The sequence below is a fragment of the Haliotis asinina genome, chromosome 2 (genome assembly GCF_037392515.1).
Source record: "Haliotis asinina isolate JCU_RB_2024 chromosome 2, JCU_Hal_asi_v2, whole genome shotgun sequence".
NCBI lineage: Eukaryota > Metazoa > Mollusca > Gastropoda > Lepetellida > Haliotidae > Haliotis > Haliotis asinina.
In genome coordinates, this window is record NC_090281.1 from 70,332,825 (window position 1) to 70,347,208 (window position 14,384).

General features: G+C 39.4%; 1 protein-coding gene across 1 annotated transcript in view; it reads left to right on the plus strand.

The window, feature by feature from the left end:
* LOC137274247 (carbonic anhydrase-related protein 10-like) overlaps positions 1-14,384 on the plus strand; it is a 98,292-nt gene that overhangs the window by 18,113 nt on the left and 65,795 nt on the right. Inside the window, exons 2-3 of the mRNA XM_067807334.1 lie at positions 6,836-6,874; positions 9,019-9,155. Coding sequence (XP_067663435.1) covers positions 6,836-6,874; positions 9,019-9,155 — 176 coding nt within the window. The remainder of the gene's footprint in view (positions 1-6,835; positions 6,875-9,018; positions 9,156-14,384) is intronic.

Genomic DNA, 14,384 nt, shown 5'->3' on the forward strand with positions numbered 1-14,384 from the left:
ACACTTGCATCATATTCCAAGACAGATGGATCCAAAATGGCAATCACCGTCTTTAGTTATAGATATGATAAATTAATAGATCAGTGCTTGCCATATCCACTCTTGTTTTCATCGCTACTAATTTGGCCGGTGTTCAGATACCCAGAGATGTTAGCTTTCAGCAAGGATGTGCATTTTCTCCCTTGTTCAAAAGACCTTGTAAGCGGAGCCAAGCTTTGTTAACCCTTGTATCAATGAAAACATAACCGATGCTTTGCTGTACTGTAAGTTGTTCTTGTGACAAGTAATTGCCACTTACAGGGCGTGGTGAAAGCGTCAGTTTTCGGGCCCAAGTTGGACGCTTATAACGTGACGTGTCTGTGTCTACACATCGTCGTGGAAGCAAGTTCAGAACGGCCAGAGTTCGCGTGCTAGGACATCTTCCCATGGTAATGGCTGTGATAAATCAATGCTAACACATTCAATCAGAATCGTGGCACACCCCTTTATTTGTTTTAGCAGGGAAGCGAAGTAACGGAGTCAAGAGACTGGAAGAAAAATGGAGAAGAGATGGGAGCACTGAGAATAAGGGGAAGAGGGGACTGTTGGGAGGGTTTGTGGCGAGTTTCGGGGATGGAGAAGGTGGGTAGCTGTGGTTGGTGATCGTAGAGGAGGTCATGATTTCTTCATGATAAATAGTCATGCTATCTAACATTCAGGAAAACGTATCTCACGCCCTTGAAGCATGCTATCTGATATTTAGAGGCATCCATGAAACATGCCATCTTACAGTCAGATGACATGCTGTCAGACTTTTAGAAACATGCTATCAGACATTACGAGACATGCTTTCAGATATTATGAAGCATGCTATCAGACATTAAGAAGCATGCTATAAGGCATTAAGAGACACGACATGATGCATCAGACATTCAGAGGCATGATACGAGACATCAGACATTAACAGGCTTGATATGAGACATTAACGGGCATGGTGTGATACATCGGATATTGAGAGGCATGATATGAGACATCAGATATTAAGAGGCATGCTGTAAGACATCAGACATTAAGAGGCAGGATATGAGACATTAAGAGGCAGGCTAGAAGGCAAATAAAAGACATGCTATCAGGCATTGAGGGAGGTGCTATCAGATATTAAGAAACACGCTATCAGACATATAATAACTATGCCAACAGACATTAAGAAACATGCTGTCTGACATTTAAGGCAAGCTATCAGACACCAGACATTTAAAGACATGATGTGAGACATCAGCCATTACGATGCATGATGTCTGACATTAAGAGACAAATTACCAGACATTAAGAGGCAAGCTATAAGACACCAGGCATTGACAAGCTAGAAGTCAACAACAGACATGCTACTTCAAACATTAAGAGACATGGTATCCCTAGTAGAGCAGACATCAAATGTCATCGCCAGTCGCACATTCCAAACACTTGTAACACTCACTAAAATTTCATTTTAATTTAGATTTATCATTAAAATGTACATACAGTGTAAAGTTCCACCACGCGTGGTCCCGCCCCTTTAAGGACTACTGAAGTGGAACTAATCTATGTCTGGATTGGTAACAGAGAGCGCCACAGTTTTCTCCTGCAATTAGATTATTCCCCAACAGAGAACAGTTGACACTTATACATACACCTCTGCCCACTGACTCTAGGCGTGCTTTTTAAGGTTATGCAGTACTCGTAAGAGAAAGAAAGGTTTTCAATTAAGACCAAAATACTATAACTTCCCCAGTAATTTACACAAATGTTGTCCAGTTTTATGTGATATCACTTAATATGAACCTTGACTTTCAGCAATAGCGTCCAAAGATAATATTGTTTCAGGGTAAGAACATCGAACATCGAATGACATCCCAAAAGGATACAGTCTTCCAGCCATAGCTGACATCATGACTTCTGACGCTTAGAGGGAATTACGTAGTTCGTTTAGGATTTAAACGTACAACGAAACATGTTAAATCTGAGCATGCACTGTGTGTATTAACACATTTCTTTGTGTAGAGCTGAGTGGAGAAGGACGTGTTGGCATCCTTTCATTGTGGGTTTCCTGAATATAATTCTAGGTTTGTCATCACTCATGTTTGTGGTTATCATAGTCACCAACGCTGGATTGAAACTTATGAACTGCTAAAACCAAACTGACAAAAATTCCGACGGACGATTAATGGTCAACTACATCCTGACATAACTGACAGTGTTATGCCGGTGTAATGTCAGTGATGTCTATGTCCATAATGTGATTATAGTTCACAGTGTTAGGTGGGGATCATTTCCACCATAATGTGATTATAGTTCACAGTGTTAGGTGGGGATCATTCCACCATAATGTGATTATAGTTCACAGTGTTAGGTGGGGATCATTTCCACCATAATGTGATTATAGTTCACAGTGTTATGTGGGGATCATTTCCACCATAATGTAATTATAGTTCACAGTGTTAGGTGGGGATCATTTCCACCATAATGTGATTATAGTTCACAGTGTTATGTGGGTATCATTTCCACCATAATGTGATTATAGTTCACAGTGTTAGGTGGGGATCATTTCCACCATAATGTGATTATAGTTCACAGTGTTAGGTGGGGATCATTTCCACCATAATGTGATTATAGTTCACAGTGTTATGTGGGTATCATTCCCACCATAATGTGATTATAGTTCACAGTGTTAGGTGGGGATCATTTCCACCATAATGTGATTATAGTTCACAGTGTTATGTGGGTATCATTCCCACCATAATGTGATTATAGTTCACAGTGTTAGGTGGGGATCATTCCCACCATAATGTGATTATAGTTCACAGCATTATGTTGGTATAATTCCCAGTGTTGTGTGGCTGTAATTCCCAGTGTTATGTGGGTATAATTCCCACTGTAATGCGATCATAATTCATAGTGTTATGTAGGCATAATTCCCACTATGATGTGATTATAGTTCACAGCATTATGTGGGTATAATTCCCAGTGTTGTGTGGCTATAATTCCCAGTGTTTGACAAGTAATATTTACACTGTTATGTGGGTATGTCTTTATCTTCATATCTTCATCTTAAGCCGGTGGTATGTTTCATTAACTAAACCGGTTATTGATTTTCATATATCGTGATGACATTTGCTGTATCAACGTTCCTCTCCACTTCACTGACTTGACGAGAACCAGTGTTCAAATTGATTTCTTTTAGTTATGTAAGCAACCAGGCAGTCGTCATTCTCAATATCTGCCTGTCACAAAGGAATTAATTCATAGATGATGTCGCTACCCATGCAGGAAGAAAAGAGGCAATGTTTGTAAAGGCTTCTTCAAAGGACTTTTGCTTTTTTTGATAAATGAATTGCGACATAGAGTTGTCCAAGATGCCAAAGTTCGTGTTCGAATCCTGTTTTTGATGTCCTGTTTTGCCAACACCATACCATACAGAGTAAGGCAACTGCCTACGATCACATTAAATACGGGATTTCCTCCCACGTTCAACGAGTGAGGCATTTGAATCGGATCATTACTATAATAGAGATTCAGTATTTTGCAATTATCAAAACAAAAATACAACCATGTATCGTGAATATTGCTGAGAGCGGCGTTAAAAAATAAAAAAAGGCTGCCGAAGGGAGTAATTTCTCGTATTATTTCTTGCGCAATATATCTTTGTAAATTGATGTATGCATGGGTGGTGATATTAAAGTTTACTTGATTTCCATTTCATCAGTGAGTCTCAACAAATCTGTTTTATCTGCACAATTAAACTTCATTAAAACATACCGCAATTCCTAATGTTGCTTTAATTTGCATGCATTGAATATTAACTGAAAATACTACTGATCATGCATACTGACTGTAAATACTCGGAATTCATGTTCTCATCGTACCACTAGCAGCGAATGGCTGCAAAATTTATGATTCGGCTTAAAGCAACATTCACTCACTTACTCAGTGTACCTCAGTGTACCTGCCGCCAAGTCGCTATGGAGAGTTGCGTCCCATGTGCGCGCCTGGAGTCTATAATCGCCAGTTCGAATCCCGGTTCGCTCTCCTTCTGTTTTTCTAATTTTATCAGCGCCATTGTCGGCCTCGCTGGTTTCTCTAAGGTGATGAGCTTCTTACACATCACTTACGACCTTCCTACATCACCATGGTTCAATACCAAAAGACAGACCTCCCAAAAGGCAGACTCAGTGACCACGTGAATTAGCTGAACAATGCTGTCCACTCCCATTTAATTAATGAAAAATGGGCTTCACCCATTGTACCCATTTGGAGAATCGAACCCCGGTCTTCAGCATAAAGAGCAGACGCTTTAACCTTTAGGCTACCCCACAGCCCCACACACTAGCGAAGTTAGATCTTTTCGTGAAAGCACAAACAAGTGTCATCTGTTATATGTCTCCTATAAAATCAAGGTGTCCTTACGTCTGAATTTGTGCACCAGTTACTTTTCACTTAAATATCGAAAATAAACATTAAGGATAGGTTCACATTTACAAATTGCATTCCTACAAAAAATCATGATGAGATAATGTTTTTTTCGCACATCGTAGGGATAAGTTACAGTCGTCACATACTATGACACTTGTACGCGCGAAGGAAAAAATAACTGTGTTATACTCTTCTTATTCAACATATTGATCAGACAGAGGCGTGTGAAGCAAAACACCCTTTTAATGTTGAGTCGCTCTGATTGTATACTGCCCTGAAATTACCGCTGGCTAGTTTTTAATCTCATGTCGTTTTAATCAAAATTCAAACAAATCACTATATTTCATTCTGGAAAAAAGACTTTTGTGAAAGGCAAAATATTTTTGAACGATGCAGATATACTATATTATTTTTCTAAACTGGTAGAAACACAATGACACTATTAGAGGATTTCCGGTGAAAATATGTTCCGGTATAGATCATTACCAGACAACCCAACTCGCCATAGATGGGCATTCAATTTTCGTAACTCTGATACAACTGAATCAACCAAGTCAGCCAACCTGACCACCCGATCCCCTTTTTCGCCTCTTTCTCCAGGCATGGGTTTGTGAAGACTAACTCGGAACTTCGGGGATCGTCATGGCCTTCAGACATTTTGCCCATGAAAGGTCCGGGTTAGAACTGATCTTCAGTACCCGGTACTTGTCGTAAAAGGCGCCTAACGAGATCGGGCAGACAGGCTCACTGCCTTGGTTGACATATATCATCGTATCCCAATGGCGTAGTGCCATGCTCATGCTGTTGATCACTGGAATGCCTGGTTAAGACTCGATTATTTACACACCGTCACCATATAGCTGAAATATTGCTGAGTGAAAACTCGCGGTTTTCAGCGTGAATAACCAAAACTTTTAAATGCTAAGCTACCACGCCGAGTACAACACAGAGTTGTTTGTTTGACGAAAGATTAACAATGTGTGAGAGCAATGTGGATACTTGCTAGTGATTAACGTGTTACAACAGCACCAGAGGGATAATAGTGTCGGTAGACGATGGACAGAGACCCAACATTCCTGACTGGCGTTAAACAGGAAATGAAGCTTGACAGATAACATATGTCTACCAGAGCACGGCATCTTCATGTTACAGATTATGTCAGTCCCCTATGACTGAGCATGCTTACAGTTCTGTCTCCAGTGTGAATGTAGATTCATCATGAGCCCAGATCCATTAGACGAGGCAAAAGAGCAACATCGACCACATGTACCATTAAAGCTTTGGCTCATATTGCACTTAGGCAGAATACCTACAACACTCAGATTTGGAAAAGGTGTGAGCCGAGAAATGAATTTCATTAACTCAGTGGTATTGGCGGAATGTGGCTGTTTTGAATAAGGATTTATGTCAAAATATTTGTATTTATCAGAGTGAGTTGTCTCCCTTAGTCGTACGAAAACATTCAGTTGTATTGCATGATAGATATCCAGTCGCTGCAATCATCCTCCCAATTCTAATGAAACATTGCTAAAAATAGACGTCCAGTCATATAATGACGGTGAGCGAGAGACATTCTGTACAAAGACAGTCACAGGAGATGGCGGCGTCAGAAACGCGACTAATGGATCTTGGGTATTTCTCATAAGAATGAATATATGCTTGAGCGGATAACCAAACTGACCAAACGTTAATATCGCTGATAATCTCTATCGCTATTGTGGTCCTTTTACACTGGGAAAAAGAGTGACCCAAACTAGCGACGGTGAGATCAGGTGATCAGGTGCCCATGTGACCAAGCTGAGTGTGTGTCACATTATCTTCATGTATGAGACAACATCGACTGCAGTGGTAATACGTGTTCAAAATATAAACATAAAAAACACGGTATTCATCAATGAAAGAGTGCAATGAAAATGGAACTACAAATCCATTAAAATGTGTCAAAACAAGCGGAAAATTCTTATATAGTTTTAAATTTACATATTCATAAGAAATCACCGCTCAAAGCAGATACAAGGGCAAGATTCCGACTGTTTCATGAGCATTTGTTTAGGATTCACCATGAAACAGAGATTTCTCCAGGTGTTCGTTCATGACACCAGGTGTTGGTTAATCATTAATTCACGACTTACTGAATAGTGACAGTGAAAATCACACAGTGACACACCCGTCAAAGATCAAGGTCGAGGTCGCTGAAGATGCTTCTCTTGTACTCCCAAGTGCATTTAAGAAATTTGTAGTTCTCTTTAAATTTGTCCCTTGATTGTCGACATGATGCAAACTGTTGACAGACGTCGCTAGGGTCGGAGTTATCCTTCAGAGTTGTGCTAAAAACGTCGCTATCACATTTCATAATCAGTTTGTAAACATTACGAACTAAAATAAATTTCTTTGCTCTTTATTCCAGATCCTTGGGCGCTATGGTGGTCATACGAAGGATTATCGGGTGAGGCGATGTTTAAGATTCTGATTTGATAATGTTACGGCGATGTAGCTAGACTTCAGTAATTAATGAACTCTCAACAGCACACGCTTCATATTCGCGTGTTAATTTTACCCTGCCTTGTGCCCCGGTACGAAAGACATACAAATTGAATGTACATGTCATTCCGCAGGCTGACATGGTCTCCTAGAAGGTTAAAACCATACGACCGGTATCAGATCGGTCAGTACACTCAGAAACATGCATGCAAGCACACACACGCACGTACGCACGTACACGTGGCTGAGTGTAATAATCCTGAATGAGACATTAAAACCCATTTCATCTCATTTATATATTCCATGGCATTATCATTTTTCTTTTTTGTTAACAAAATCATCCGAACCGTTTATTTCTTCTTTGAAGATTTGATGTGTATTGGTTTTATAATGGACCGAAGGCTCCATTTGCCTATTTTGTTTGATCTCACAAGTTTAATTATTTTTATTTAGATTTAGATTCTCGCTGCATAAAAACAACATTGTTTTCGCTAAAAGGCGGAGTGGAACATTCTTTTAAGAGATCCGCAAAGCAGATGTCATTTTCACAGGTAAAATAGTGAACAATTACTTTGGGGGCAAAAAATCGAGGCAGATTTCTTTTTCCCAAAGTGTCAACGAATGGTGGGCCTATAAACCATTTCACTAAGGTCCGTGGTCTATGTTCTCAAACTGTTTGTCATGTTCACAACATACAGCAAGAAAGCGCATATCATCATTATAATTATCACTGAGTGAATATGATTTATTAGTGTGCAAAATGATCTCCAAATTTTGCAAGCAAATTGGGATAGCTGTGCCTGAGAGTTAGTAGCCCACAGAATAATTCACTAGTATAACATTTGAATGTACACACTGGTTTCACCTGGGAATACGATGAACATTTTCATCAGACCATAATCTTGAATGATTTATAAGTGTGTTAGAACTTAATAAGTTGGAGAGAGTGATGATATATGTACAAAATGACCCCATGAAAATTCACAAACCGGACGAGCTATAGCTAGTGACTGGAGATTTACTGGCCCGACTGGATTCTTACTAGACACTGGCTTAGCAGGCCAAGCGTTTCTTCCGCAAACTTGTTATGACCAATACACATGAATCACGGAGACTGTTTTTATATATTAATCTAACAATAACATTTAAGGAACAATCCTCACGTTCCATTGTTACATTTGATAAATTGTCAAACGAAGATTGGTATGGTCTTTGCGCGTCGGAAGAAAGAGTGCATTAATGTAGATCAGCCTTATCTCGGTTTAAGCAGGACTTTAATTGAAAAATATCATTATTTCCTGGATAAGGTTTCGGCTCTTAATTTGTTTTGCTGGGCGAGAGAAAGATAGAATTCACACACGCAACAGTTGCAGTAGCTTTCCTTAACTGTCATTTTCTATTATCAGGAAGGGTGTTTTTCTAGTGCAATATTACTACTGATATGCTAGAGGTGTTACCGTTAATCTTCTCTGGTTTATATGACGAGACTGAAGAAGGATGACTCTCTTGCTCCAGTTACACAAGCTGATATTTGGAATTTATAGTCATGGACCTTGTAAATATTTATCAACGCACGCACGCACACCAACATATACGTACACGCACACGTAAATGAATACTTTTCGAAACGAATCATTTTTTTACAAACGACTTACCGTGTGTGAGTGGGTGAGGGAGGACGTTCCCGTGTTCTGAATCGGCATGATGGGCGAATAATTTCGCCAGCAGTCCACCACACCACCACTTGTACCGACTTCAGTAGGCATTATCTGATGACGAGTTTATTTTCAGTTTTCCCTGACTATAATTGTTTCTCCTGTCATGATATGATTTAGTATTTGAAAATGTGGAGATAACATGCTGTTACCTTGTATTATCGCTTCAGCAAGTATCAGTCTTATTTTTTGCAAAATATGATCAATGTCCAAGTACATATTTCCAAAATTTGGCATTTCAGGATATGTGAATAATAGGCAGAGTTGTGCTTAACGTTTATATAATGCATACATTCGCCCTAAATTCTTCAAAAGTAGTGATTTACCATATGTTAACGAGTTTCCCTGTGTTTTGTTTGGAAACGCGTAACATTGCGGGTTTTTTTTGTCACAGGTCCGGACTATTGGGGAATACTAAATCCTGATTGGACGATGTGTAAATCAGGTCACCAACAATCACCCATCAACATTGAACCATCTCGGCTTCTCTATGATCCAAACTTGAAACATTTAAAACTTGACTTTACATCGGTAAGTACACTTTAACAGATGTTTTTCACTACACAAACATTGAAATGCTCAAAATCATGACGTAAAATGTTTCTAGTTTGAAGATTATCAGACGTATTCACAACTACCTTTCAGACATATTGCATGTTTGAATCCGCACGAGAGATTGAAATCAACCTAAAGGTAGCTTTTGAATGCAAGAATAATTCTAAATGTGAGCAAATCTGCGAACCAATATTTAACCACGTATTTGCACTGTCCTCGTCAATGCCTGGAAAGAAACTTTCTACGAACACTTGATCATATTCAAATATTATTTTAAACAAGGATTAATGGAAAGCGCTAAAGTCCGCTCCTTCAGAACAATTCATTCTAATCTAACTATACATTCACTTCAACACTCAACGATCTTTAGACGCACATTTCATCAATAATTGTGAAGATCGCAGGCGCCATGGCGGTCCCTCGTCATGAGTTGACATTTCTTGATTGTGTTCGAGATGAATCTTCCTCCAAATTAGCTTAGATTTATCTATGGTTCGGTTTGGCCAACTGGTAATAACCTTGTGAATGTGTGGGACACAAGAATGTTAATGTTTCTCAATCTGATTAGAACGCTGTTTAAAGCGGAATGTGAACCTCAGAGATCAACGCATTCTGAATATTGGTAGCATTGTCTATGCTGTGCAATATGAAACATTATTCATCGTTTACCTTTTTAGTATTTCTTTTCAAATTTGTAACATTACATCATCTGATTAACATAGAGCATCAATACTAGAGAATTTCCAGACTCGATTATCCACCGAAAGAGATTCCACAGGGCGGAAAAGAAAGAAGACGGATGATGATGATAATGATGATGATGATGACGATGAACAACAGTTGACATCACTGATTTTTAGTACGTTTCCCGTCATATTCGTTCTTGAAATATCAATGAGTACTTGGGTATAACAACCTTGCTGTATCACAGATACTAGGAACGGCCCTTGTCTGTCTCTCCTGAATGAATCGCTTATCCTTGTTGGAGAACATTCCATATATCCCGGTATGGATCGTGACCTGTAACAGAATGTCCTCTTATCTTGTCTTAGTGGTGCCGTTAACACAGACTACAATACGCCATTCGCCACCATAGCTCCATTTAGGAACATATTTATAGCACTTACCAGACCAGATCCGGGTTAGAACTGGGCTAGTTGATCAGCTCCGGGAGTCTTAGTTGACACATCTAATCGTATACCAATTGCGCAAGTCCACGTTCAAGATCTGAACGGTCCAAATTCGATTATATACAGATCGCCGCCGTATATCTAGAATATTACTTCGCGTTGTACAACAAACAAACATCAACTATGCAAAGTTGATCTCAAGCCTGGCATTCATGAGTTCGGCATGGACCTAAATTCAACACGGTAACATCATTCAAACTAGCCATACGTGTAATCAATCCAGAAAGCGTTATGAAGGAATTTATAGTAGGAAAAGATGTTTTTGTGAGTCACAAGACAAAAGAGAACCTCTGTATGCTTCATCACGTTCAGGCCGTATCTGAGTCGTGACCCGTCTTTGTGATGTCCCTTCTTGTTGCAATCGTCAAAGGACAGTGTAATTATACTGGGTTTCTAATTTTAGCTTCGTGTCAGTGAAACCGGCTTAAGACGAAGCTTTATGGTGAATGCAAGACTGTTCATATGCGGCTTAAGGCAATATTCACTCATCCACCATGGTGGAAAGAGGAAATGTTTGGACACCGCTCTAAGTCACTCCAGCAATATCATGGCGGGGGCACCAGAAATTGAACTGGCACATCATACCGTGGGGAATCGAACGCGGGTCTCCAACGTGACGAACTAACGCTTTTACCACTTGGCTACCACACCTCACGGACGATTGGTTGGTTGGTTGGTTGGTTGGTTGGTTGGTTGGTTGGTTGGTTGGTTAACTCGACACTCAGTAATATTCCACCTATATGACGGCCGTCTGTAGATAATAGAGTCTGGAACAGACAACCCAGTCTTCAACAGCATGGTCATCGATCTGCGCAATTGGGATGCGATGACCAAGTCAGCGAGCCTGACCACACAATCCCGTAAGTTGCCTCTTACGACATGCAGACAAATTCTAACCCCGATCTTCACGGGTTCTTCATGGGGGAGAATTGGTCCGAGGTAATTATCTTACAAGGATGTACAATTCCCTTAAAAATCGAGGATAACTTAAAAGTTCTGCTTCCTGACAGAGGAGCGACAGGAAACTCAATCCACCAAGTGTTCTAGCTGGTGTTTTGTTTCCATGTCCTAATTTACGAGGATTTAAAAGAACATTTCCTACCGCGTAGACCCCACTTTAAATGATGGACGTCATTCAATGCTTCCGTGTTCCCAATAAGGACATATCCGTTTCAGCTCCTTGTTTGGGAATTTGTAAGTATGTGTATCAAGCCGATTCCCGTGTTAAGTAATGTAACAAAAACATTTAAACGCCGAACGAATTGACAAAAAGGCTATGCAATGTATTGAAATCGCTTCCTTTAAATTCACATGTTCTTTGTTGTTTTCGTGTAACCATCACAATCAGCTGCATAGCACATGTTAAGAACATACCTCGACCTGAAATTAAAGTAGCTATAATCATTTCTGAAGCATGTCTCTTCCAATTTATCCGTTTGACATTTCACGTATAAGTTCATCTTTCTTCGAAGATCCAATCTATGGCCATCCCATTGATTTTTAAAGGTTGAAATAATTTCCACTAATTGCAGAAGCTCATACAGTAATCCTACACATTAAAGGTCTTTTGTATCTCAAAGGACGATGGAAAACACCAGCATGGTTGTACATGTATCGTAAACCTTAGAGGCACATACACAGCAGTCATTGCTGGTAAATTAGAGAAACAGATAACACTTGAGAGGCAGATGGCAATGTAAAGAGCTCGAAGTCAGAATCACAGTGCTGCATCAGAAACCCGGTTTTAAAATTACTAATTTAAAAAATAAAAGATTCAACATCTCGTATTTTGAAATGACATTTCTTTGAATTTTCAACTTGGGGAAATGACCTGATTTATGAAAGATTTTATTTCAATCGTTTACTTTCATTTGTAATGCTACAAAAAGGTTCATAAAAGTATTCGAACGGTCCGTTAACATAGTAGGGCAGAATGTCAGTTTCACCATGAAAACTTAGTGCAGTGTTCAAACATGATTACAGTAGAAGGAAAGAAGAAAAGGATGGCTCGGTCGTCTGTGGCGATATCATTACAGCTTATTGTTATTCTATTTTATTTATCCTTTTTGAAATCTGTGACCATGAGTTCGAATACATGATTCTTCCTGATTTGCTGAGCATTCGTTCGTATTATGTAAAAAAAATGAAAGCGGCGTACTACATCAGATGAAACACATTTTGCTGTCCCCGCTGCAATATGGCTTTACAATTCGGAAATTATCTATACTTAAAGACTCATTTGAGATTAATACTTTGAGAGCAAAACAAAACAAAGATACCCAAAAAGTACTCCACAGCAGTGAACAGAGAAGCTTAGATCCTCTTTCAAAGAATACGAATGTGACAAAAAATAACCGTTGTTATTTTCTAAGAAGGAGAGTTGAGCGGCGTTCAAGTTCGCTAGACTTTTTTCATTCACAGACAAAACGAACGCTAACTCAGCTTGACCCGCTCATATTGACTGAGCTCTGTCTTAGTGCGGGCCGCAAAAATAAATCACAGTCATTTACATAGGCGTATTTTTAGATATTAACTTCCCTTTCACCAAAGTACTAAAGAGTCAATCATAGACTCATATTGCAATTTTATCCTTAGCTACCACCAAACGAACCTTCTTAGAAAATACGGAAAGGGGCGATTGGTGACGAATCGGCCTTTAAACGTTCTCGAGCCTCGTTCTGGAAAAAGAGTCAGGTTACCTTATGACTGTCAAGTCGAGGCTCCAGATCATGTAAACGTGAAGAAAGACATGTGACCCCAGAAGATAATGGTCCCAGTGTTCACTATTACATCGAGACTAGCGTGTTTCACAGTCCCTGAATCGCATCAATTTTCCTTTCCCCCGAGTCCTAAATGAAGCAAGTCTAGATTTCCTTGGTTCCATCCAACAGGAATTATTTGTTCTTGACAAAATTCTATTTTCAGAGACTAAGCTTTAGTGTATATTGAGACATGTAGGCCACCTCGTGGCTATTACGATAAACAACTAGATAACACAACATACAGTTTTACCCAGATACCGTTTTTCAATGGCCATAAGCGCAGCGACGCTATAAATCCAGTTATTGTATTCGAGGATAGCCCGACTCGGAACATTCGACAACTCAAATTGTTTCAGAAGCATTTCTCAAGCGTAAGGTAAGGTTGAGCGTGTAATTCATAACGCAAATTTTAATAATTTCTGTCTCTACTGTATAACAAATGAACTTACACATACAATTCTTTCAAAATATGACGCCATAATATAAACTGGATGTGTATCCTTTCAGCCCAAAACTATTGGCGTGGGCCTTCTAAATCCGATGGTTTGACTACAAACACTGTTTTGATTTAAAAATATGGTTATGGTTTATGATTTTAAAAATCTCTTTTTCAGGTACAGCGATAAAGATTTACTTTTACGACATAACCACACACACGCACGCACGCACGCACATATCTTACCGATGGTATACCAAATACGTTTAAAGGAGGTCAGGAAACTGGAAATTGATTAATTGTCTGAATCATAGCTCCATCTTTCAAGTTTCTCATTCATTTGTAATTACATCCTCAGTCCGAATCCGAAACGGGACGGTGGGGTAGCCTGGTGGTTAAAGCGTCCACTCGTCACGCTTAAGGCCCGGGTTCGATTCTCAACATGGATACAATGTGTGAAACCCGTTCCGGTGTCCCCCACCGTGATGTTGCTGGAGTATTGCTAAATGCGGAGTAAAACACTCACTCACTCACTCCAGTCTGAAGCACATTGTACTTATACATCTTCTGAATTTCAGACGACGTACCATCCAGGTCAAAACAAAACCAAGAAAAAGATAATCGAGAGTGATCTGATCCATTTATAGTTTCAAATTCTTGAAACACTATTAAAACTAATTAGAATAAAACAGGAAACCGTGTGAGTCTTCCTCAGAAGTGTTGACACCAAAAGTAATTTCAGAAATGTCATATAGGTGATAGTTTTCTCTTTTTTCTCATAAATGATGCATTAAAAAGACGGGATTTTCTCTAAAGC